The sequence below is a fragment of the Oncorhynchus nerka genome, linkage group LG17, assembly GCF_034236695.1.
Source record: "Oncorhynchus nerka isolate Pitt River linkage group LG17, Oner_Uvic_2.0, whole genome shotgun sequence".
NCBI classification, from domain to species: domain Eukaryota; kingdom Metazoa; phylum Chordata; class Actinopteri; order Salmoniformes; family Salmonidae; genus Oncorhynchus; species Oncorhynchus nerka.
In genome coordinates, this window is record NC_088412.1 from 520,489 (window position 1) to 543,695 (window position 23,207).

The 23,207-nt window shown below is 40.3% G+C and overlaps 1 protein-coding gene across 3 annotated transcripts in view; it reads right to left on the bottom strand.

Annotated features, from left to right (window-relative positions):
• lrrc61 (leucine rich repeat containing 61) overlaps positions 1–23,207 on the bottom strand; it is a 199,770-nt gene that overhangs the window by 13,535 nt on the left and 163,028 nt on the right. Inside the window, exons 2-7 of one of the 3 annotated variants that reach the window (XM_065002810.1) lie at positions 14,296–14,394; positions 13,884–14,030; positions 13,540–13,597; positions 1,575–1,660; positions 1,138–1,203; positions 976–1,044 (exon numbers count right to left, since the gene is read on the bottom strand). In XM_065002810.1, coding sequence (XP_064858882.1) covers positions 976–1,044; positions 1,138–1,203; positions 1,575–1,660; positions 13,540–13,597; positions 13,884–14,030; positions 14,296–14,394 — 525 coding nt within the window. Of the gene's footprint in view, positions 1–975; positions 1,045–1,137; positions 1,204–1,574; positions 1,661–13,539; positions 13,601–13,883; positions 14,031–14,295; positions 14,395–23,207 lie in introns of all 3 variants that reach the window. The other 2 variants (XM_065002811.1, XM_065002809.1) reach the window with 2 other exon arrangements.

Genomic DNA, 23,207 nt, shown 5'->3' on the forward strand with positions numbered 1-23,207 from the left:
ACTACATAAAGAGAGACCTAAGACAACAACACAGCATGGTAGCAACACAGCATGGTAGCAACACGACATGGTAGCAACACAGCATGGTAGCAACACAGCATGGTAGCAACACAGCATGGTAGCAACACGACATGGCAACAGCAACACGACATGGTAGCAACACGACATGGTAGCAACACGACATGGTAGCAACACGACATGGTAGCAACACGACATGGACGACATGGTAGCAACACTACATAAAGAGAGACCTAAGACAACAACACAGCATGGTAGCAACACGACATGGTAGCAACACGACATGGTAGCAACACGACATGGTAGCAACACGACATGGACGACATGGTAGCAACACGACATGGACGACATGGTAGCAACACGACATGGTAGCAACACGACATGGTAGCAACACGGCATGGTAGCAACACGGCATGGTAGCAACACGGCATGGTAGCAACACGGCATGGCAGCAACACGGCATGGCAGCAACACGACATGGTAGCAACACGACATGGTAGCAACACGACATGGTAGCAACACGACATGGTGGCAACACGACATGGTGGCAACACGACATGGTAGCAACACGACATGGTAGCAACACGACATGTAGCAACACGACATGTAGCAACACGACATGGTAGCAACACGACATGGTAGCAACACGACATGGTAGCAACACGACATGGTAGCAACACGACATGGTAGCAACACGACATGGTAGCAACACGACATGGTAGCAACACGACATGGTAGCAACACGACATGGTAGCAACACGACATGGTAGCAACACGACATGATGCAAACATTATTGGGCACAGACAACAGCACAAAGGCGTAGAGGTAGGAAGAGACAACAATACATTTGGCTTCTCAAAAGTGTAATCTCAGATCGAGTCAAAGAGATGCAAATATACAATGACCTTCTCTGTTCTGAAAATGTCTCATAGTTTCAAGCTAATTGAAATAAATACCTTTGATAGTTTCATCAATGTCTTTGCATAATTTATATAAATCACTCCCACGTCCAACCACTCTTTCACCTAAAACAGAGAAGAGAACAGATCACTGTTACTTGACAAGCAATACAGTATAAAACCTTTAATGAAACATGATATTAAAATAAAATGTCTCACCATCCAACACTCTGATGTTTGGGAACATCTCCAGGAGAATGTTTCTGTAGGACGAGTTCTTACAAACTAAAAACACAATCAGATGTCAGTCTATAAACAGAACCAGATGATGTCAGTCTATAAACAGAACCAGATGATGTCAGTCTATAAACAGAACCAGATGATGTCAGTATCTAAACAGAACCAGATGATGTCAGTCTATAAACAGAACCAGATGATGTCAGTCTATAAACAGAACCAGATGATGTCAGTCTATAAACAGAACCAGATGATGTCAGTCTATAAACAGAACCAGATGATGTCAGTCTATAAACAGAACCAGATGATGTCAGTCTAAACAGAACCAGATGATGTCAGTCTATAAACCCTACAAGATGATGTCGTATTAGTTAATATTGTATTTTTTTAAACCATCTAAATGTAATGGAAAGACTCACCTGGGTTGGTGTAATTATAGGTGTTGTCTTTCAGGCGGATATTCTCCAGCTTCCTCAAAGACTGAAGGCAGTGGATGTTGTCAATACTGTTGATGATTAAAAACAAAACAAAAACCCTCCAGACTGACCATTCTAAAGCAAGAGGTTTTAACACAATGAATGATGCTCAACCATACCATTCACATTGCAAGAATGTGCACCTACACTGTTATGGAGCTGTTATTAGACCTGCACTGTTATTAGATAAGCATGCTCCGTTCAAAAAAATGCAGAACTAAGAACAGATATAGCCCCTGGTTCACTCCAGACCAGCACAAAAACATCCTGTGGCGGACTGCAGTAGCATCGAATAGTCCCCGCGATATGCAACTGTTCAGGGAAGTCAGGAACCAATATACCCAGTGAGATAGGAAAACAAAAGGCCAGCTTTTTCAAACAGAAGTTTGCATCCTGTAGCTCCAACTCCCAATAGTTCTGGGACACTGTGAAGTCCATGGAGAACAAGAGCACCTCCTCCCAGCTGCCCACTGCACTGAGGCTAGGGAACACGGTCACCACCGACAAATCCATGATAATCGAAAACTTCAACAAGCATTTCTCAACGGCTGACCATGCCTTCCGCCTGGCTACTCCTACCTCGGCCAACAGCTCCGCCCCCCCCGCAGCTCCTCGCCCAAGCCTCTCCAGGTTCTCCTTTACCCAAATCCAGATAGCAGATGTTCTGAAAGAGCTGCAAAACCTGGACCCGTACAAATCAGCTGGGCTTGACAATCTGGACCCTCTATTTCTGAAACTATCCGCCGCCATTGTCGCAACCCCTATTACCAGCCTGTTCAACCTCTCTTTCATATCGTCTGAGATCCCCAAGGACTGGAAAGCTGCCGCAGTCATCCCCCTCTTCAAAGGGGGATACACCCTGGAACCAAACTGTTACAGACCATTATCCATTCTACCCTGCCTATCTAAGGTCTTCGAAAGCCAAGTCAACAAACAGATCACTGACCATCTCGAATCCCACCGTACCTTCTCCGCTGTGCAATCTGGTTTCCGAGCCGGTCACGGGTGCACCTCGGCCACGCTCAAGGTACTAAACGATATCATAATCGCCATCGATAAAAGACAGTACTGTGCAGCCGTCTTCATCGACCTGACCAAGGCTTTCGACTCTGTCAATCACCATATTCTTATCGGCAGACTCAGTAGCCTCGGTTTTTCGGATGACTGCCTTGCCTGGTTCACCAATTACTTTGCAGACAGAGTTCAGTGTGTCAAATCGGAGGGAATGTTGTCCGGTCCTCTGGCAGTCTCTATGGGGGTGCCACAGGGTTCAATTCTCGGGCCGACTCTTTTCTCTGTATATATCAATGATGTTGCTCTTGCTGCGGGCGATTCCCTGATCCACCTCTACGCAGACGACACCATTCTGTATACTTCTGGCCATTCCTTGGACACTGTGCCATACAACACTCCTTCCGTGGCCTCCAACTGCTCTTAAACGCTAGTAAAACCAAATGCATGCTTTTCAACCTTTCGCTGCCTGCACCCGCACGCCCGACTAGCATCACCACCCTGGATGGTTCCGACCTAGAATATGTGGACATCTATAAGTACCTAGGTGTCTGGCTAGACTGTAAACTCTCCTTCCAGACTCATATCAAACATCTCCAATCCAAAATCAAATCTAGAATCGGCTTTCTATTTCGCAACAAAGCCTCCTTCACTCACGCCGCCAAACTTACCCTTGTAAAACTGACTATCCTACCGATCCTCGACTTCGGCGATGTCATCTACAAAATAGCTTCCAATACTCTACTCAGCAAACTGGATGCAGTTTATCACAGTGCCATCCGTTTTGTTACTAAAGCACCTTATACCACACACCACTGCGACCTGTATGCTCTAGTCGGCTGGCCCTCGCTACATATTCGTCGCCAGACCCACTGGCTCCAGGTCATCTACAAGTCCATGCTAGGTAAAGCTCCGCCTTATCTCAGTTCACTGGTCACAATGGCAACACCCACTCGCTCCAGCAGGTGTATCTCACTGATCATCCCCAAAGCCAAAACCTCATTTGGCCACCTTTCCTTCCAGTTCTCTGCTGCCTGTGACTGGAACGAATTGCAAAAATCGTTGAAGTTGGAGACTTATCTCCCTCACCAACTTTAAACATCTGCTATCTGAGCAGCTAACCGATCGCTGCAGCTGTACATAGTCCATCTGTAAATAGCCCACCCAATTTACCTACCTCATCCCCATACTGTTTTTATTTATTTTTCTGCTCTTTTGCACACCTGTATCTCTACCTGCACATGACCATCTGATCATTTATCACTCCAGTGTTAATCTGCTAAATTGTAATTATCCGCCTACCTCCTCATGCCTTTTGCACACAATGTATGTAGACTTTATTTTTTCTCTATTGTGTTATTGACTTGTTAATTGTTTACTCCATGTGTAACTCTGTGTTGTCTGTTCACACTGCTATGCTTTATCTTGGCCGGGTCGCAGTTGTAAATGAGAACTTGTTCTCAACTAGCCTACCTGGTTAAATAAAGGTTAAATAAAAAATAAATAAAAATTAGACCTGTAATTAGACCTGTTATTAGACCTACACTGGTATTAGACCTGTTATTAGACCTGTTATTAGACCTGTAATTAGACCTGTTATTAGACCTGTTATTAGACCTACACTGGTATTAGACCTGTTATTAGACCTGTTATTAGACCTGTAATTAGACCTGTTATTAGACCTGTTATTAGACCTGTTATTAGACCTGTTATTAGACCTACACTGGTATTAGACCTGTTATTAGACCTGTTATTAGACCTGTAATTAGACCTGTTATTAGACCTGTTATTAGACCTGTTATTAGACCTGTTATTAGACCTACACTGGTATTAGACCTGTTATTAGACCTGTAATTAGACCTGTTATTAGACCTGTTATTAGACCTGTTATTAGACCTGTTATTAGACCTACACTGGTATTAGACCTGTTATTAGACCTGGTATTAGACCTGGTATTAGACCTACACTGGTATTAGACCTGTTATTAGACCTGGTATTAGACCTGGTATTAGACCTGGTATTAGACCTGGTATTAGACCTACACTGTTATTAGACCTGTTATTAGACCTGTTATTAGACCTACACTGGTATTAGACCTGTTATTAGACCTGGTATTAGACCTGGTATTAGACCTACACTGGTATTAGACCTGTTATTAGACCTGGTATTAGACCTGTTATTAGACCTGTTATTAGACCTGGTATTAGACCTGGTATTAGACCTGGTATTAGACCTGGTATTAGACCTGGTATTAGACCTACACTGTTATAAGACCTGTTATTAGACCTGGTATTAGACCTGTTATAAGACCTGTTATTAGACCTGTTATTAGACCTGTTATTAGACCTGTAATTAGACCTGGTATTAGACCTGGTATTAGACCTGGTATTAGACCTACACTGTTATAAGACCTGTTATTAGACCTGGTATTAGACCTGTTATAAGACCTGGTATTAGACCTGGTATTAGACCTGGTATTAGACCTACACTGGTATTAGACCTGTAATTAGACCTGTTATAAGACCTGTTATAAGACCTACACTGTTATTAGACCTGTTATTAGACCTGTTATTAGACCTACACTGGTATTAGACCTGTTATTAGACCTGTTATTAGACCTGTTATTAGACCTGGTATTAGACCTGGTATTAGACCTGTTATTAGACCTGGTATTAGACCTGTTATTAGACCCACACTGGTATTAGACCTGTTATTAGACCTGCTATTAGACCTGTTATAAGACCTGTTATTAGACCTGGTATTAGACCTGTTATTAGACCTGTTATTAGACCTGTTATTAGACCTGGTATTAGACCTGGTATTAGACCTGGTATTAGACCTACACTGTTATTAGACCTGTTATTAGACCTGTTATTAGACCTACACTGGTATTAGACCTGTTATTAGACCTGTTATTAGACCTGTTATTAGACCTACACTGGTATTAGACCTGGTATTAGACCTGTTATTAGACCTGGTATTAGACCTGTTATTAGACCCACACTGGTATTAGACCTGGTATTAGACCTGCTATTAGACCTGCTATTAGACCTGTTATAAGACCTGTTATAAGACCTGTTATAAGACCTGGTATTAGACCTGTTATTAGACCTGGTATTAGACCTGGTATTAGACCTGTTATTAGACCTACACTGGTATTAGACCTGTTATTAGACCTGGTATTAGACCTGTTATTAGACCCACACTGGTATTAGACCTGGTATTAGACCTGTTATTAGACCTGCTATTAGACCTGTTATAAGACCTGTTATAAGACCTGTTATTAGACCTGGTATTAGACCTGTTATTAGACCTGGTATTAGACCTGTTATTAGACCTGGTATTAGACCTGTTATTAGACCTGTTATTAGACCTACACTGGTATTAGACCTGGTATTAGACCTGTTATTAGACCTGGTATTAGACCTGTTATTAGACCTGGTATTAGACCTGTTATTAGACCTGGTATTAGACCTGTAATTAGACCTGTTATAAGACCTGTTATTAGACCTGTTATTAGACCTACACTGGTATTAGACCTACACTGGTATTAGACCTACACTGGTATTAGACCTACACTGGTATTAGACCTGGTATTAGACCTGTTATTAGACCTGGTATTAGACCTGGTATTAGACCTGTTATTAGACCTGTTATTAGACCTGTTATTAGACCTGGTATTAGACCTGGTATTAGACCTGTTATTAGACCTGTTATAAGACCTGTTATTAGACCTGTTATTAGACCTGGTATTAGACCTGGTATTAGACCTGGTATTAGACCTGGTATTAGACCTGTTATTAGACCTACACTGGTATTAGACCTGGTATTAGACCTGTTATAAGACCTGTTATTAGACCTGGTATTAGACCTGTTATAAGACCTGTTATTAGACCTGTTATTAGACCTGTTATTAGACCTGTTATTAGACCTGGTATTAGACCTACACTGGTATTAGACCTGTTATTAGACCTGTTATTAGACCTGTAATTAGACCTGTAATTAGACCTGTTATTAGACCTGTTATTAGACCTGTTATTAGACCTGTTATTAGACCTGGTATTAGACCTGTTATTAGACCTGTTATTAGACCTGTTATTAGACCTGGTATTAGACCTGGTATTAGACCTGGTATTAGACCTACACTGGTATTAGACCTGTTATTAGACCTACACTGGTATTAGACCTGGTATTAGACCTGTTATTAGACCTGTTATTAGACCTGGTATTAGACCTGTTATTAGACCTGTAATTAGACCTGGTATTAGACCTGTTATTAGACCTGGTATTAGACCTGTTATTAGACCTGCACTGGTATTAGACCTGTTATTAGACCTGTTATTAGACCTGTTATTAGACCTGTTATTAGACCTGGTATTAGACCTGGTATTAGACCTGGTATTAGACCTGTTATTAGACCTACACTGGTATTAGACCTGTTATTAGACCTGTTATTAGACCTGTTATTAGACCTGGTATTAGACCTGGTATTAGACCTGGTATTAGACCTGTTATTAGACCTGGTATTAGACCTGTTATTAGACCTGTTATTAGACCCACACTGGTATTAGACCTGTTATTAGACCTGTTATTAGACCTGTTATAAGACCTGGTATTAGACCTGTTATTAGACCTGTTATTAGACCTGTTATTAGACCTGGTATTAGACCTGGTATTAGACCTGGTATTAGACCTGGTATTAGACCTGGTATTAGACCTGTTATTAGACCTGTTATTAGACCTGTTATTAGACCTGGTATTAGACCTGTTATTAGACCTGGTATTAGACCTGTTATTAGACCTGTTATTAGACCTGTTATTAGACCTGTTATTAGACCTGGTATTAGACCTGTTATTAGACCTGTAATTATACCTGTTATTAGACCTGTTATTAGACCTACACTGGTATTAGACCTGTTATTAGACCTGTTATTAGACCTGTTATTAGACCTGTTATTAGACCTGTTATTAGACCTGTAATTAGACCTGTTATTAGACCTGTTATTAGACCTGTAATTAGACCCACACTGGTATTAGACCTGTTATTAGACCTGTAATTAGACCTGGTATTAGACCTGTTATTAGACCTGGTATTAGACCTGGTATTAGACCTGTTATTAGACCTGGTATTAGACCTGTTATTAGACCTGTTATTAGACCCACACTGGTATTAGACCTGGTATTAGACCTGTTATTAGACCTGTTATTAGACCTGTTATAAGACCTGGTATTAGACCTGGTATTAGACCTGTTATAAGACCTGTTATTAGACCTGTTATAAGACCTGTTATTAGACCTGTTATAAGACCTGTTATTAGACCTACACTGGTATTAGACCTGTAATTAGACCTGTTATTAGACCTGTTATTAGACCTGGTATTAGACCTGTTATTAGACCTGGTATTAGACCTGGTATTAGACCTGGTATTAGACCTGGTATTAGACATGGTATTAGACCTGTTATTAGACCTGGTATTAGACCTGTTATTAGACCTGTTATTAGACCTGTTATTAGACCTGTTATTAGACCTGTTATTAGACCTGGTATTAGACCTGTTATTAGACCTGTAATTAGACCTGTTATTAGACCTGTTATTAGACCTACACTGGTATTAGACCTGTTATTAGACCTGGTATTAGACCTGTTATTAGACCTGTTATTAGACCTGTTATTAGACCTGTAATTAGACCTGTTATTAGACCTGTTATTAGACCTGTAATTAGACCCACACTGGTATTAGACCTGTTATTAGACCTGTAATTAGACCTGGTATTAGACCTGTTATTAGACCTGGTATTAGACCTGTTATTAGACCTGTTATTAGACCTGGTATTAGACCTGGTATTAGACCTGTTATAAGACCTGGTATTAGACCTGGTATTAGACCTGGTATTAGACCTGTTATTAGACCTACACTGGTATTAGACCTGGTATTAGACCTGTTATTAGACCTGTTATTAGACCTGTTATTAGACCTGTTATTAGACCTGGTATTAGACCTGTTATAAGACCTGGTATTAGACCTGGTATTAGACCTGGTATTAGACCTGTTATTAGACCTACACTGGTATTAGACCTGTTATTAGACCTACACTGGTATTAGACCTGTTATTAGACCTGGTATTAGACCTGTTATTAGACCTGTTATTAGACCTGTTATTAGACCTGGTATTAGACCTGGTATTAGACCTGGTATTAGACCTGTTATTAGACCTGTTATTAGACCTGTTATTAGACCTGGTATTAGACCTGTTATAAGACCTGGTATTAGACCTGTTATTAGACCTGTTATTAGACCTGTTATTAGACCTGTTATAAGACCTGTTATAAGACCTGGTATTAGACCTGGTATTAGACCTGTTATTAGACCTGGTATTAGACCTGTTATTAGACCTGTTATTAGACCTACACTGGTATTAGACCTGTTATTAGACCTGGTATTAGACCTGTTATTAGACCCACACTGGTATTAGACCTGGTATTAGACCTGTTATTAGACCTGCTATTAGACCTGTTATAAGACCTGTTATAAGACCTGTTATTAGACCTGGTATTAGACCTGTTATTAGACCTGTTATTAGACCTGTTATTAGACCTGGTATTAGACCTGTTATTAGACCTGTTATTAGACCTGTTATTAGACCTACACTGGTATTAGACCTGGTATTAGACCTGGTATTAGACCTGGTATTAGACCTGGTATTAGACCTGGTATTAGACCTGTAATTAGACCTGTTATAAGACCTGTTATTAGACCTGTTATTAGACCTGTTATTAGACCTACACTGGTATTAGACCTACACTGGTATTAGACCTACACTGGTATTAGACCTGGTATTAGACCTGTTATTAGACCTGGTATTAGACCTGTTATTAGACCTGGTATTAGACCTGGTATTAGACCTGGTATTAGACCTGTTATTAGACCTGTTATAAGACCTGTTATTAGACCTGTTATTAGACCTGGTATTAGACCTGGTATTAGACCTGGTATTAGACCTGGTATTAGACCTGTTATTAGACCTACACTGGTATTAGACCTGTTATTAGACCTGTTATTAGACCTGTTATAAGACCTGTTATTAGACCTGGTATTAGACCTGTTATAAGACCTGTTATTAGACCTGTTATTAGACCTGTTATTAGACCTGGTATTAGACCTGGTATTAGACCTACACTGGTATTAGACCTGTTATTAGACCTGTTATTAGACCTGTTATTAGACCTGTAATTAGACCTGTTATTAGACCTGTTATTAGACCTGTTATTAGACCTGTTATTAGACCTGTTATTAGACCTGGTATTAGACCTGGTATTAGACCTACACTGGTATTAGACCTGTTATTAGACCTACACTGGTATTAGACCTGGTATTAGACCTGTTATTAGACCTGTTATTAGACCTGTTATTAGACCTGCACTGGTATTAGACCTGTTATTAGACCTGTTATTAGACCTGTTATTAGACCTGGTATTAGACCTGGTATTAGACCTGGTATTAGACCTGTTATTAGACCTGTTATTAGACCTGTTATTAGACCTGTTATAAGACCTGTTATAAGACCTGGTATTAGACCTGTTATTAGACCTGTTATTAGACCTGGTATTAGACCTGGTATTAGACCTGTTATTAGACCTGTTATTAGACCTGTTATTAGACCCACACTGGTATTAGACCTGTTATTAGACCTGTTATTAGACCTGTTATAAGACCTGGTATTAGACCTGGTATTAGACCTGTAATTAGACCTGTTATAAGACCTGTTATTAGACCTGTTATAAGACCTGTTATTAGACCTGTTATAAGACCTGTTATTAGACCTACACTGGTATTAGACTTGTTATTAGACCTGTAATTAGACCTGTTATTAGACCTGTTATTAGACCTGTTATTAGACCTGGTATTAGACCTGGTATTAGACCTGGAATTAGACCTGGTATTAGACCTGTTATTAGACCTGGTATTAGACCTGGTATTAGACCTGTTATTAGACCTGTTATTAGACCTGGTATTAGACCTGTTATTAGACCTGTTATTAGACCTGTTATTAGACCTGTTATTAGACCTGGTATTAGACCTGTTATTAGACCTGTAATTATACCTGTTATTAGACCTGTTATTAGACCTACACTGGTATTAGACCTGTTATTAGACCTGTTATTAGACCTGTTATTAGACCTGTTATTAGACCTGTTATTAGACCTGTAATTAGACCCACACTGGTATTAGACCTGTTATTAGACCTGGTATTAGACCTGTTATTAGACCTGGTATTAGACCTGGTATTAGACCTGTTATTAGACCTGGTATTAGACCTGTTATTAGACCTGTTATTAGACCCACACTGGTATTAGACCTGGTATTAGACCTGTTATTAGACCTGTTATTAGACCTGTTATAAGACCTGGTATTAGACCTGGTATTAGACCTGTAATTAGACCTGTTATAAGACCTGTTATTAGACCTGTTATAAGACCTGTTATTAGACCTACACTGGTATTAGACCTGTAATTAGACCTGTTATTAGACCTGTTATTAGACCTGTTATTAGACCTGGTATTAGACCTGTTATTAGACCTGGTATTAGACCTGTTATTAGACCTGGTATTAGACCTGGTATTAGACCTGTTATTAGACCTGTTATTAGACCTGGTATTAGACCTGTTATTAGACCTGGTATTAGACCTGTTATTAGACCTGTTATTAGACCTGTTATTAGACCTGGTATTAGACCTGTTATTAGACCTGTAATTAGACCTGTAATTAGACCTGTTATTAGACCTGTTATTAGACCTACACTGGTATTAGACCTGTTATTAGACCTGGTATTAGACCTGTTATTAGACCTGTTATTAGACCTGTAATTAGACCTGTTATTAGACCTGTAATTAGACCCACACTGGTATTAGACCTGTTATTAGACCTGTAATTAGACCTGGTATTAGACCTGTTATTAGACCTGTTATTAGACCTGTTATTAGACCTGGTATTAGACCTGGTATTAGACCTGGTATTAGACCTGTTATTAGACCTGTTATTAGACCTGGTATTAGACCTGGTATTAGACCTGTTATTAGACCTGTTATTAGACCTACACTGGTATTAGACCTGGTATTAGACCTGTTATTAGACCTGTTATTAGACCTGTTATTAGACCTGGTATTAGACCTGTTATAAGACCTGGTATTAGACCTGGTATTAGACCTGGTATTAGACCTGTTATTAGACCTACACTGGTATTAGACCTGTTATTAGACCTGGTATTAGACCTGTTATTAGACCTGTTATTAGACCTGGTATTAGACCTGGTATTAGACCTGGTATTAGACCTGTTATTAGACCTGTTATTAGACCTGTTATTAGACCTGGTATTAGACCTGGTATTAGACCTGTTATTAGACCTACACTGGTATTAGACCTGTTATAAGACCTGTTATTAGACCTGTTATTAGACCTACACTGGTATTAGACCTGGTATTAGACCTGGTATTAGACCTGGTATTAGACCTACACTGTTATTAGACCTGGTATTAGACCTGTTATAAGACCTGTTATTAGACCTGTTATTAGACCCACACTGGTATTAGACCTGTTATTAGACCTGTAATTAGACCTGTTATTAGACCTGTTATTAGACCTACACTGGTATTAGACCTGTTATTAGACCTACACTGGTATTAGACCTGTTATTAGACCTACACTGTTATTAGACCTGGTATTAGACCTGTTATAAGACCTGTTATTAGACCTGTTATTAGACCTACACTGGTATTAGACCTGGTATTAGACCTGGTATTAGACCTACACTGTTATTAGACCTGTTATAAGACCTGTTATTAGACCTGTTATTAGACCTGTTATTAGACCTACACTGTTATTAGACCTGGTATTAGACCTACACTGTTATTAGACCTGTTATTAGACCTGTTATTAGACCTGGTATTAGACCTGTTATTAGACCTACACTGTTATTAGACCTACACTGTTATTAGACCTACACTGTTATTAGACCTACACTGTTATTAGACCTGGTATTAGACCTGTTATTAGACCTGTTATTAGACCTGGTATTAGACCTGGTATTAGACCTGGTATTAGACCTGGTTTTAGACCTGTTATTAGACCTGTTATTAGACCTGTAATTAGACCTGTAATTAGACCTGTAATTAGACCTGTTATTAGACCTGTTATTAGACCTGGTATTAGACCTGGTATTAGACCCGGTATTAGACCCGGTATTAGACCTGTTATTAGACCCACACTGGTATTAGACCTGTTATTAGACCTGTTATTAGACCTGTTATTAGACCTGTTATTAGACCTGTTATTAGACCTGTAATTAGACCTGTAATTAGACCTGTAATTAGACCTGTTATTAGACCTGGTATTAGACCTGTTATTAGACCTGGTATTAGACCTGTTATTAGACCCACACTGTTATTAGACCTGTTATAAGACCTGTTATTAGACCTGTAATTAGACCTGTAATTAGACCTGGTATTAGACCTGGTATTAGACCTGGTATTAGACCTGGTATTAGACCTGTTATTAGACCTGGTATTAGACCTGTAATTAGACCTGGTATTAGACCTGTTATTAGACCTGTTATTAGACCTGTTATAAGACCTGGTATTAGACCTACACTGGTATTAGACCTGTAATTAGACCTGGTATTAGACCTGGTATTAGACCTGGTATTAGACCTGGTATTAGACCTGGTATTAGACCTGGTATTAGACCTGGTATTAGACCTGTTATTAGACCTGGTATTAGACCTGTTATTAGACCTGGTATTAGACCTGTTATTAGACCTGGTATTATCACCACTTATCAGGCCTACACTTATCAGGCCTACACCGTTCTCACAGTACTGTAAATAGTAAATACATATTTACCTGGATATGAGGTTCCCAGCCACATTTAGGCTCTGTAAACTGTCACAGCAGGAAATGTCTTCTGGAAGCAGACAAAACATAAAAACATTTACTGGAGAAACCGCCATGTTCGTTTGGGATATTACAACACCTCAGTTCGTAAAACAAAACAAAAAGGCGTTAGGGCGACCAGTCGCGCTGTTTCCCCTAATGTGGATTTCATCTTTAAACCATCACAGCGGGCCATCAACCTGACATTCCCACACCGTCACACTTGACTTGTACTATAACAGCACAATGGAAACAGTGAAGGAGCGCATCCCGTGACCGTTTCACATGCAGTTGTGTATTGTAAAACTCCGTACCTAAGTTAGAGATCCTGTTGGCTGACACATTGAGTATCTGTAGTAGTCTCAGAGAAGAGAGTGGCGCCAGGTTAGTGATGTTGTTACCAGACAGATCCAGTCTCTCCAGATTTATACAGTCCCCGATACAGCCTAGATCATAGATCCCTGGAGAACAGAAAATCATAGGACACGCCCTCTTATTACAAAACAATCAGCTTATCCTGGAAAACACACGTAACACACCACCACGTGTTTAACGAAAGGACAAAGAAGCTACAATATCAAGTCGGCAACAAGCTCATGATGAAGCTGGAGAGACTTGTGTGCTATTCTAGAGAACAAAAAAGTACGACGACAACAAACAAACTCTCCTATCTAGCGTCTGGTTCTGGCTAGATTACAAGGTGACAATGATGTAATCTGATTTTACCGAGACCTCGGAGCTTCAGGAACAGAATAGATTCCAGATCAAACTCTCCTGTCCGGGACTTCAGCAGCACAGCTGTCACCTTGGAGACTCTCTCGGTTTCTGGGATATGAAGGAGGAGAGGAAGATAAAACTAGTGTGTGAATCAAATCAAATCTTATTTGACACATGCACCGAAAACAACAGGTAGACCTCAGTGAAATGCTGAATACAACAGGTGTAGTAGACCTCAGTGAAATGCTGAATACAACAGGTGTAGTAGACCTCAGTGAAATGCTGAATACAACAGGTGTAGTAGACCTCAGTGAAATGCTGAATACAACAGGTGTAGTAGACCTCAGTGAAATGCTGAATACAACAGGTGTAGTAGACCTCAGTGAAATGCTGAATACAACAGGTGTAGTAGACCTCAGTGAAATGCTGAATACAACAGGTGTAGTAGACCTCAGTGAAATGCTGAATACAACAGGTGTAGTAGACCTTAGTGAAATGCTGAATACAACAGGTAGACCTCAGTGAAATGCTGAATACAACAGGTAGACCTCAGTGAAATGCTGAATACAACAGGTAGACCTCAGTGAAATGCTGAATACAACAGGTAGACCTCAGTGAAATGCTGAATACAACAGGTAGACCTCAGTGAAATGACCAGGTGTAGACCCCAGTGAAATGCTGAATACAACAGGTGTAGTAGACCCTCAGTGAAATGCTGAATACAACAGGTGTAGTAGACCTTACAGTGAAATGCTGAATACAACAGGTGTAGTAGACCTTACAGTGAAATGCTGAAATGGCTAGTAGACTCCTGTGTGAAAATGCTGAAACAGGTGTAGTAGACCTTACAGTGAAATGCTGAATACAACAGGTGTAGTAGACCCAGTGAAATGCTGAATACAACAGGTGTAGTAGACCTTAGTGAAATGCTGAATACAACAGGTAGAGACCTCACAGTGAAATGCTGAATACAACAGGTAGAGACCTTACAGTGAAATGCTGAATACAACAGGTGTAGTAGACCTCAGGAAATGCTGAATACAACAGGTAGACCTCAGTGAAATGCTGAATACAACAGGTAGACCCTCAGTGAAATGATGAATACAACAGGTGTAGTAGACCTCACAGTGAAATGCTGAATACAACAGGTAGAGACCTTACAGTGAAATGATGAATACAATGTAGTAGACCTTACAGTGAAATGCTGAATACAACAGGTGTAGTAGACCTTACAGTGAAATGCCGAATACAACAGGTGTAGACCCTTAGTGAAATGCTGAATACAACAGGTGTAGTAGACTCAGTGAAATGCTGAATACAACAGGTAGACCTCAGTGAAACAGTGTACAACAGGTAGACCTTAGTGAAATGCTGAATACAACAGGTGCAGTAGACCTCAGTGAAATGCTGAATACAACAGGTAGACCTTACAGTGAAATGCTGAATACAACAGGTAGACCTCAGTGAAATGCTGAATACAACAGGTGTAGACCCTTAGTGAAATGATAAATACAACAGGTAGACCTTAGTGAAATGATGAATACAACAGGTAGACCTCAGTGAAATGCTGAATACAACAGGTGTAGTAGACCTTAGTGAAATGCTGAATACAACAGGTAGACCCTTAGTGAAATGCTGAATACAACAGGTGTAGTGAAATGAATACAACAGGTGTAGTAGACCTAGTGAAATGCTGAAAACAGGTAGACCTACTGAGTGAAATGCTGAATACAACAGGTGAAATAGTAGACCTTAGTGAAATGCTGAATACAACAGAAATGCTGTAGTAGACCTCAGTGAAATGCTGAATACAACAGGTAGACCTTAGTGAAATGCTGAATACAACAGGTAGACCTTAGTGAAATGCTGAATACAACAGGTGTAGTAGACCTTAGTGAAATGCTGAATACAACAGGTAGACCCTTAGTGAAATGCTGAATACAACAGGTAGAGCATTAGTGAAATGCTGAATACAACAGGTGCTGAATAGACCCCAGTGAAATGCTGAATACAACAGGTAGACCTCAGTGAAATGCTGAATACAACAGGTAGACCTTAGTGAAATGCTGAATACAACAGGTAGACCTCAGTGAAATGCTGAATACAACAGGTAGAGACCTTAGTGAAATGCTGAATACAACAGGTGTAGACCATTAGTGAAATGCTGAATACAAATAGGTAGACCCTTAGTGAAATGCTGAATACAACAGGTAGAGGCCTTAGTGAAATGATGAATACAACAGGTAGACCTTGTGAAATGCTGGGCCTGAACAGGTGTAGACCTTTAGTAGACCTGAATACAACAGGTAGACCCTCAGTGAAATGCTGAATACAACAGGTAGACCCTTAGTGAAATGATGAATACAACAGGTAGACCTTAGTGAAATGGGAGACCAGGTAGTGAAATGCTGAATACAACAGGTGTAGAGACCTTAGTGAAATGCTGAATACAACAGGTAGACCTTAGTGAAATGCTGAATACAACAGGTGTAGACCTTAGTGAAATGCTGAATACAACAGGTAGACCTAGTGAAAATGCTGAATACAACAGGTAGACCTTAGTGAAATGCTGAATACAACAGGTGTAGACCATTAGTGAAATGCTGAATACAACAGGTAGACCCTTAGTGAAATGCTGAATACAACAGGTAGACCTTAGTGAAATGCTGAATACAACAGGTAGACCTCAGTGAAATGCTGAATACAACAGGTAGACCTTAGTGAAATGCTGAATACAACAGGTAGACCTTAGTGAAATGCTGAATACAACAGGTAGACCTTAGTGAAATGCTGAATACAACAGGTAGACCTTAGTGAAATGCTGAATACAACAGGTAGACCTTAGTGAAATGCTGAATACAACAGGTAGACCTTAGTGAAATGCTGAATACAACAGGTGTAGTAGACCTTAGTGAAATGCTGAATACAACAGGTAGACCCTTAGTGAAATGATGAATACAACAGGTAGACCCTTAGTGAAATGCTGAATACAACAGGTAGACCTTAGTGAAATGCTGAATACAACAGGTAGACCTTAGTGAAATGATGAATACAACAGGTGTAGTAGACCTCAGTGAAATGCTGAATACAACAGGTGTAGTAGACCTTAGTGAAATGCTGAATACAACAGGTGTAGAGACCTTAGTGAAATGCTGAATACAACAGGTAGACCTTAGTGAAATGATGAATACAACAGGTAGACCTAGTGAAATGCTGAAATACAACAGGTAGACCTTAGTGAAATGCTGGAATACAACAGGTAGACCTTAGTGAAATGATGAATACAACAGGTAGACCTTAAATGATAAATTGGATCAAGAAATGATAAATACAACAGGTAGACCCTTAGTGAAATGCTGAATACAACAGGTAGACCCTTAGTGAAATGCTGAATACAACAGGTAGACTCCTTAGTGAAATGCTGAATACAACAGGTAGACCTTAGTGAAATGCTGAATACAACAGGTAGACCTTAGTGAAATGAATACAACAGGTAGACCTTAGTGAAATGCTGAATACAACAGGTAGACCTTGATGAAATGTTGAATACAACAGGTAGACCTTAGTGAAATGCTGAATACAACAGGTAGACCTTAGTGAAATGCTGAATACAACAGGTGTAGACCTTAGTGAAATGCTGGAATACAACAGGTAGACCCTTAGTGAAATGCTGAATACAGCAGGTAGAGACCTTAGTGAAATGCTGAATACAACAGGTAGACCTTTGAAAAATACTGAATACAACAGGTGTAGTAGACCTTAGTGAAATGCTGAATACAACAGAGTGTAGAGGACCATTAGTGAAATGCTGAATACAACAGGTAGACCTTAGTGAAATGCTGAATACAACAGGTAGAGGTTAGTGAAATGCTGAATACAACAGGTAGAAAGTGAAATGCTGAATACAACAGGTAGACAGTGAAAAATGCTGAATAAACAGGTAGAGACCTTGAGTGAAATGCTGAATACAAACAGGTGTAGACCATTAGTGAAATGCTGAATACAACAGGTAGTAGACCTTAGTGAAATGCCCTGAATACAACAGGGTGTAGTAGACCCTTACAGTGAAATGCTGAATACAACAGGTAGAGACCTTACAGTGAAATGCTGAATACAACAGGTGACCTAGTAGACCATTAGTGAAATGATGAATACAACAGGTAGAGACCTTAGTGAAATGCTGAATACAACAGGTAGACCTTAGTGAAATGCTGAATACAACAGGTAGAGACCTTAGTGAAATGCTGAATACAACAGGTAGACCTTAGTGAAATGCTGAATACAACAGGTAGACCTTAGTGAAATGCTGAATACAACAGGTGTAGACCATTAGTGAAATGCTGAATACAACAGGTAGAGACCTTAGTGAAATGCTGAATACAACAGGTAGACCTTACAGTGAAATGCTGAATACAACAGGTGTAGTAGACCTCAGTGAAATGCTGAATACAACAGGTGTAGAGACCTTACAGTGAAATGCTGAATACAACAGGTGGTAGACCTTAGTGAAATGCTGAATACAACAGGTGTAGTAGACCTTAGTGAAATGCTGAATACAACAGGTAGACCTTACAGTGAAATGCTGAATACAAACAGGTGTAGTAGACCTTAGTGAAATGCTGAATACAACAGGTGTAGGTAGACCTTAGTGAAATGCTGAATACAACAGGTAGACCCATTAGGTGCAAATGCTGAATACAACAGGTGTAGTGTAGACCTTAGTGAAATGCTGAATACAACAGGTAGACCATTAGTGAAATGCTGAATACAACAGGTGTAGTAGACCTTACAGTGAAAATGCCGAATACAACAGGTGTAGACCTCACAGTGAAATGATAAAATACAACAGGTAGTACCCTTAGTGAAATGCTAAATACAACAGGTAGACCTTAGTGAAATGCTGAATACAACAGGTAGACCCTTACAGTGAAATGATAAATACAACAGGTAGACCTTACAGTGAAATGATAAATACAACAGGCAGGACCCTTAGTGAGGGTAGACCATTAGTGAAATGCTGAATACAACAGGTGTAGGTCTTAGAGAATACCAGGTAGACAGTGAAATGCTGAATACAACAGGTGTAGAGACCTTAGTGAAATGCTGAATACAACAGGTAGACCTCAGTGAAATGCTGAATACAACAGGTAGATCTTAGTGAAATGCTGAATACAACAGGTAGACCTTAGTGAAATGCTGAATACAACAGCTAGACCATTAGTGAAATGCTGAATACAACAGCTAGACCATTAGTGAAATGCTGAATACAACAGGTAGACCTCAGTGAAATGCTGAATACAACAGGTAGATCTTAGTGAAATGCTGAATACAACAGGTAGACCTTAGTGAAATGCTGAATACAACAGCTAGTGTGAAATGCTGTACAACAGCTAGACCATTAGTGAAATGCTGAATACAACAGGTAGACCCTTAGTGAAATGCTGAATACAACAGGTAGACCCTTAGTGAAATGCTGAATACAACAGGTAGACCTTAGTGAAATGCTGAATACAACAGGTAGACCCTTAGTGAAATGATGAATACAACAGGTAGACCTTAGTGAAATGATAAATACAACAGGTAGACCATTAGTGAAATGCTGAATACAACAGGTAGACCATTAGTGAAATGCTGAATACAACAGGTAGACCTCAGTGAAATGCTGAATACAACAGGTAGACCTTAGTGAAATGCTGAATACAACAGGTAGACCATTAGTGAAATGCTGAATACAACAGGTAGACCATTAGTGAAATGCTGAATACAACAGGTAGACCCTTAGTGAAATGCTGAATACAACAGGTAGACCTCAGTGAAATGCTGAATACAACAGGTAGACCTTAGTGAAATGCTGAATACAACAGGTAGGCCTTAGTGAAATGCTGAATACAACAGGTGTAGTAGACCTTAGTGAAATGCTGAATACAACAACAGGTAGACCTTAGTGAAATGCTGAATACAACAACAGGTAGACCTTAGTGAAATGCTGAATACAACAACAGGTAGACCTTAGTGAAATGCTGAATACAACAGGTAGACCATTAGTGAAATGCTGAATACAACAGGTGTAGTAGACCTTAGTGAAATGCTGAATACAACAGGTAGACCATTAGTGAAATGCTGAATACAACAGGTAGACCTCAGTGAAATGCAAAATACAACAGGTAGACCATTAGTGAAATGCTGAATACAACAGGTAGACCATTAGTGAAATGCTGAATACAACAGGTAGACCATTAGTGAAATGCTAAATACAACAGGTAGACCATTAGTGAAATGCTGAATACAACAGGTAGACCCTTAGTGAAATGATAAATACAACAGGTAGACCCTTAGTGAAATGATAAATACAACAGGTAGACCCTTAGTGAAATGATAAATACAACAGGTAGACCCTTAGTGAAATGATAAATACAACAGGTAGACCATTAGTGAAATGCTGAATACAACAGGTGTAGTAGACCTTAGTGAAATGCTGAATACAACAGGTAGACCTTAGTGAAATGCTGAATACAACAGGTAGACCTTAGTGAAATGCTGAATACAACAGGTAGACCTTAGTGAAATGCTGAATACAACAGCTAGACCTTAGTGAAATACTGAATACAACAGCTAGACCATTAGTGAAATGCTGAATACAACAGCTAGACCATTAGTGAAATGCTGAATACAACAGGTAGACCCTTAGTGAAATGCTGAATACAACAGGTAGACCTCAGTGAAATGCTGAATACAACAGGTAGATCTTAGTGAAATGCTGAATACAACAGGTAGACCTTAGTGAAATGCTGAATACAACAGCTAGACCATTAGTGAAATGCTGAATACAACAGGTAGACCTCAGTGAAATGCTGAATACAACAGGTAGACCTTAGTGAAATGCTGAATACAACAGGTAGGCCTTAGTGAAATGCTGAATACAACAGGTGTAGTAGACCTTAGTGAAATGCTGAATACAACAGGTAGACCCTTAGTGAAATGCTGAATACAACAGGTGTAGTAGACCTTAGTGAAATGCTGAATACAACAGGTAGACCTTAGTGAAATTATAAATACAACAGGTAGACCTTAGTGAAATGCTGAATACAACAACAGGTAGACCTTAGTGAAATGCTGAATACAACAACAGGTAGACCTTAGTGAAATGCTGAATACAACAACAGGTAGACCTTAGTGAAATGCTGAATACAACAGGTAGACCCTTAGTGAAATGCTGAATACAACAGGTAGACCCTAGTGAAATGATGAATACAACAGGACCTTAGTGAAAATGATAAATACAACAGGTAGACCTTAGTGAAATGCTGAATACAACAGGTAGACTCTTTAGTGAAATGCTGAATACAACAGGTAGACTCAGTGAAATGCTGAATACAAATAGGTAGACCTTAGTGAAATGCTGAATACAACAGGTAGACCTTAGTGAAATGCTTACTTTCAAGCCCTTAACCAACAATGCAATTTTAAGAAAATAAGAGTTAAGTAAAAAAACAAGAAATAAAAAGTAAATAAAATAATGAAACAGCAGCTGTAAATAACGGTAATAAGGGGGTACGACAGAGTCAATGTGGAGGCTATATACAGGGTGTGTACCGGTACAGAGTCAATGTGGAGGCTATATACAGGGGGGCAACTGCACAGAGTCAATAGGCTATATGGGGGCAGGCTATACAGGGGCTATATACAGGTACCGTACAGAGTCAATGTGTGGAGGGCTATATACAGGGGGGTACCGCACAGAGTCAACGTGGAGGCTATATACACAGGGGGTGACCTGCACAGAGTCAGTGTGGAGGTTATATACAGGGGGCAAACTGCACAGAGTCAATGTGAGCTATATACAGGGGGCACTGCACAGAGTCAATGTGGGTACATATACAGTAAAAATTGTACAGAGTCAATGTGAGCCATATACAGGGGGTACCGGTACAGAGTCAATGTGGAGGCTATATACAGGGGGTACCGGTACAGAGTCAATGTGGAGGCTATATACAGGGGTACTGGCACAGAGTCAATGTGGAGACTATATACAGAGGGGTACCGTACAGAGTCAATGTGGAGGCTGTATACAGGGGGTACCGGTACAGAGTCAACGCGGAGGCTATATACAGGGGTGTACCGGTACAGAGTCAATGTGGAGGCTATACACAGGGGGTACCGGTACAGAGTCAATGTGGAGGCTATATACAGGGGTACCGGCACAGAGTCAATGTGGAGGCTATATACAGGGGGTACTGGTAACAGAGTCCAATGTGTGAGACTATATACAGGGGGTACCGGCACAGAGTCAATGTGGAGGCATATACTGCAGGGGCACTGGTACAGAGTCAATGTGGAGGCTATATACAGGGGATACCGGTACAGAGTCAATGTGAGGCTTATACACAGGGGTACCGGCACAGAGTCAATGTGGAGGCTGTATACAGGGGGTACCGGCACAGAGTCAATGTGGAGGCTATATACAGGGGTACCGGTGCACAGAGTCAATGTGGAGGCTATATACAGGGGTACCGGTACAGAGTCAATGTGGAGGCTGTATACAGGGGGTACCGGTACAGAGTCAATGTGGAGGCTGTATCACAGGGGGCACCGGTACAGAGTCAATGTGGAGGCTATATACAGGGGTACCGGTACAGAGTCAATGTGGAGGCTATATACAGGGGTACCGGCACAGAGTCAATGTGGAGGCTGTATACAGGGGGATAGACGGCACAGAGCCAATGTGGAGGCTATATGCAGGGGCACCGGCACAGAGTCAATGTGGAGGCTGTATGACAGGGGTGCACGGCACAGAGTCAATGTGGAGGCTGTATACAGGGGTACCGGCACAGAGTCAACGTGGAGGCTAGTATACAGGGGGCACCGGTACAGAGTCAATGTGGAGGCTATATACAGGGGTACCGGTACAGAGTCAATGTGGA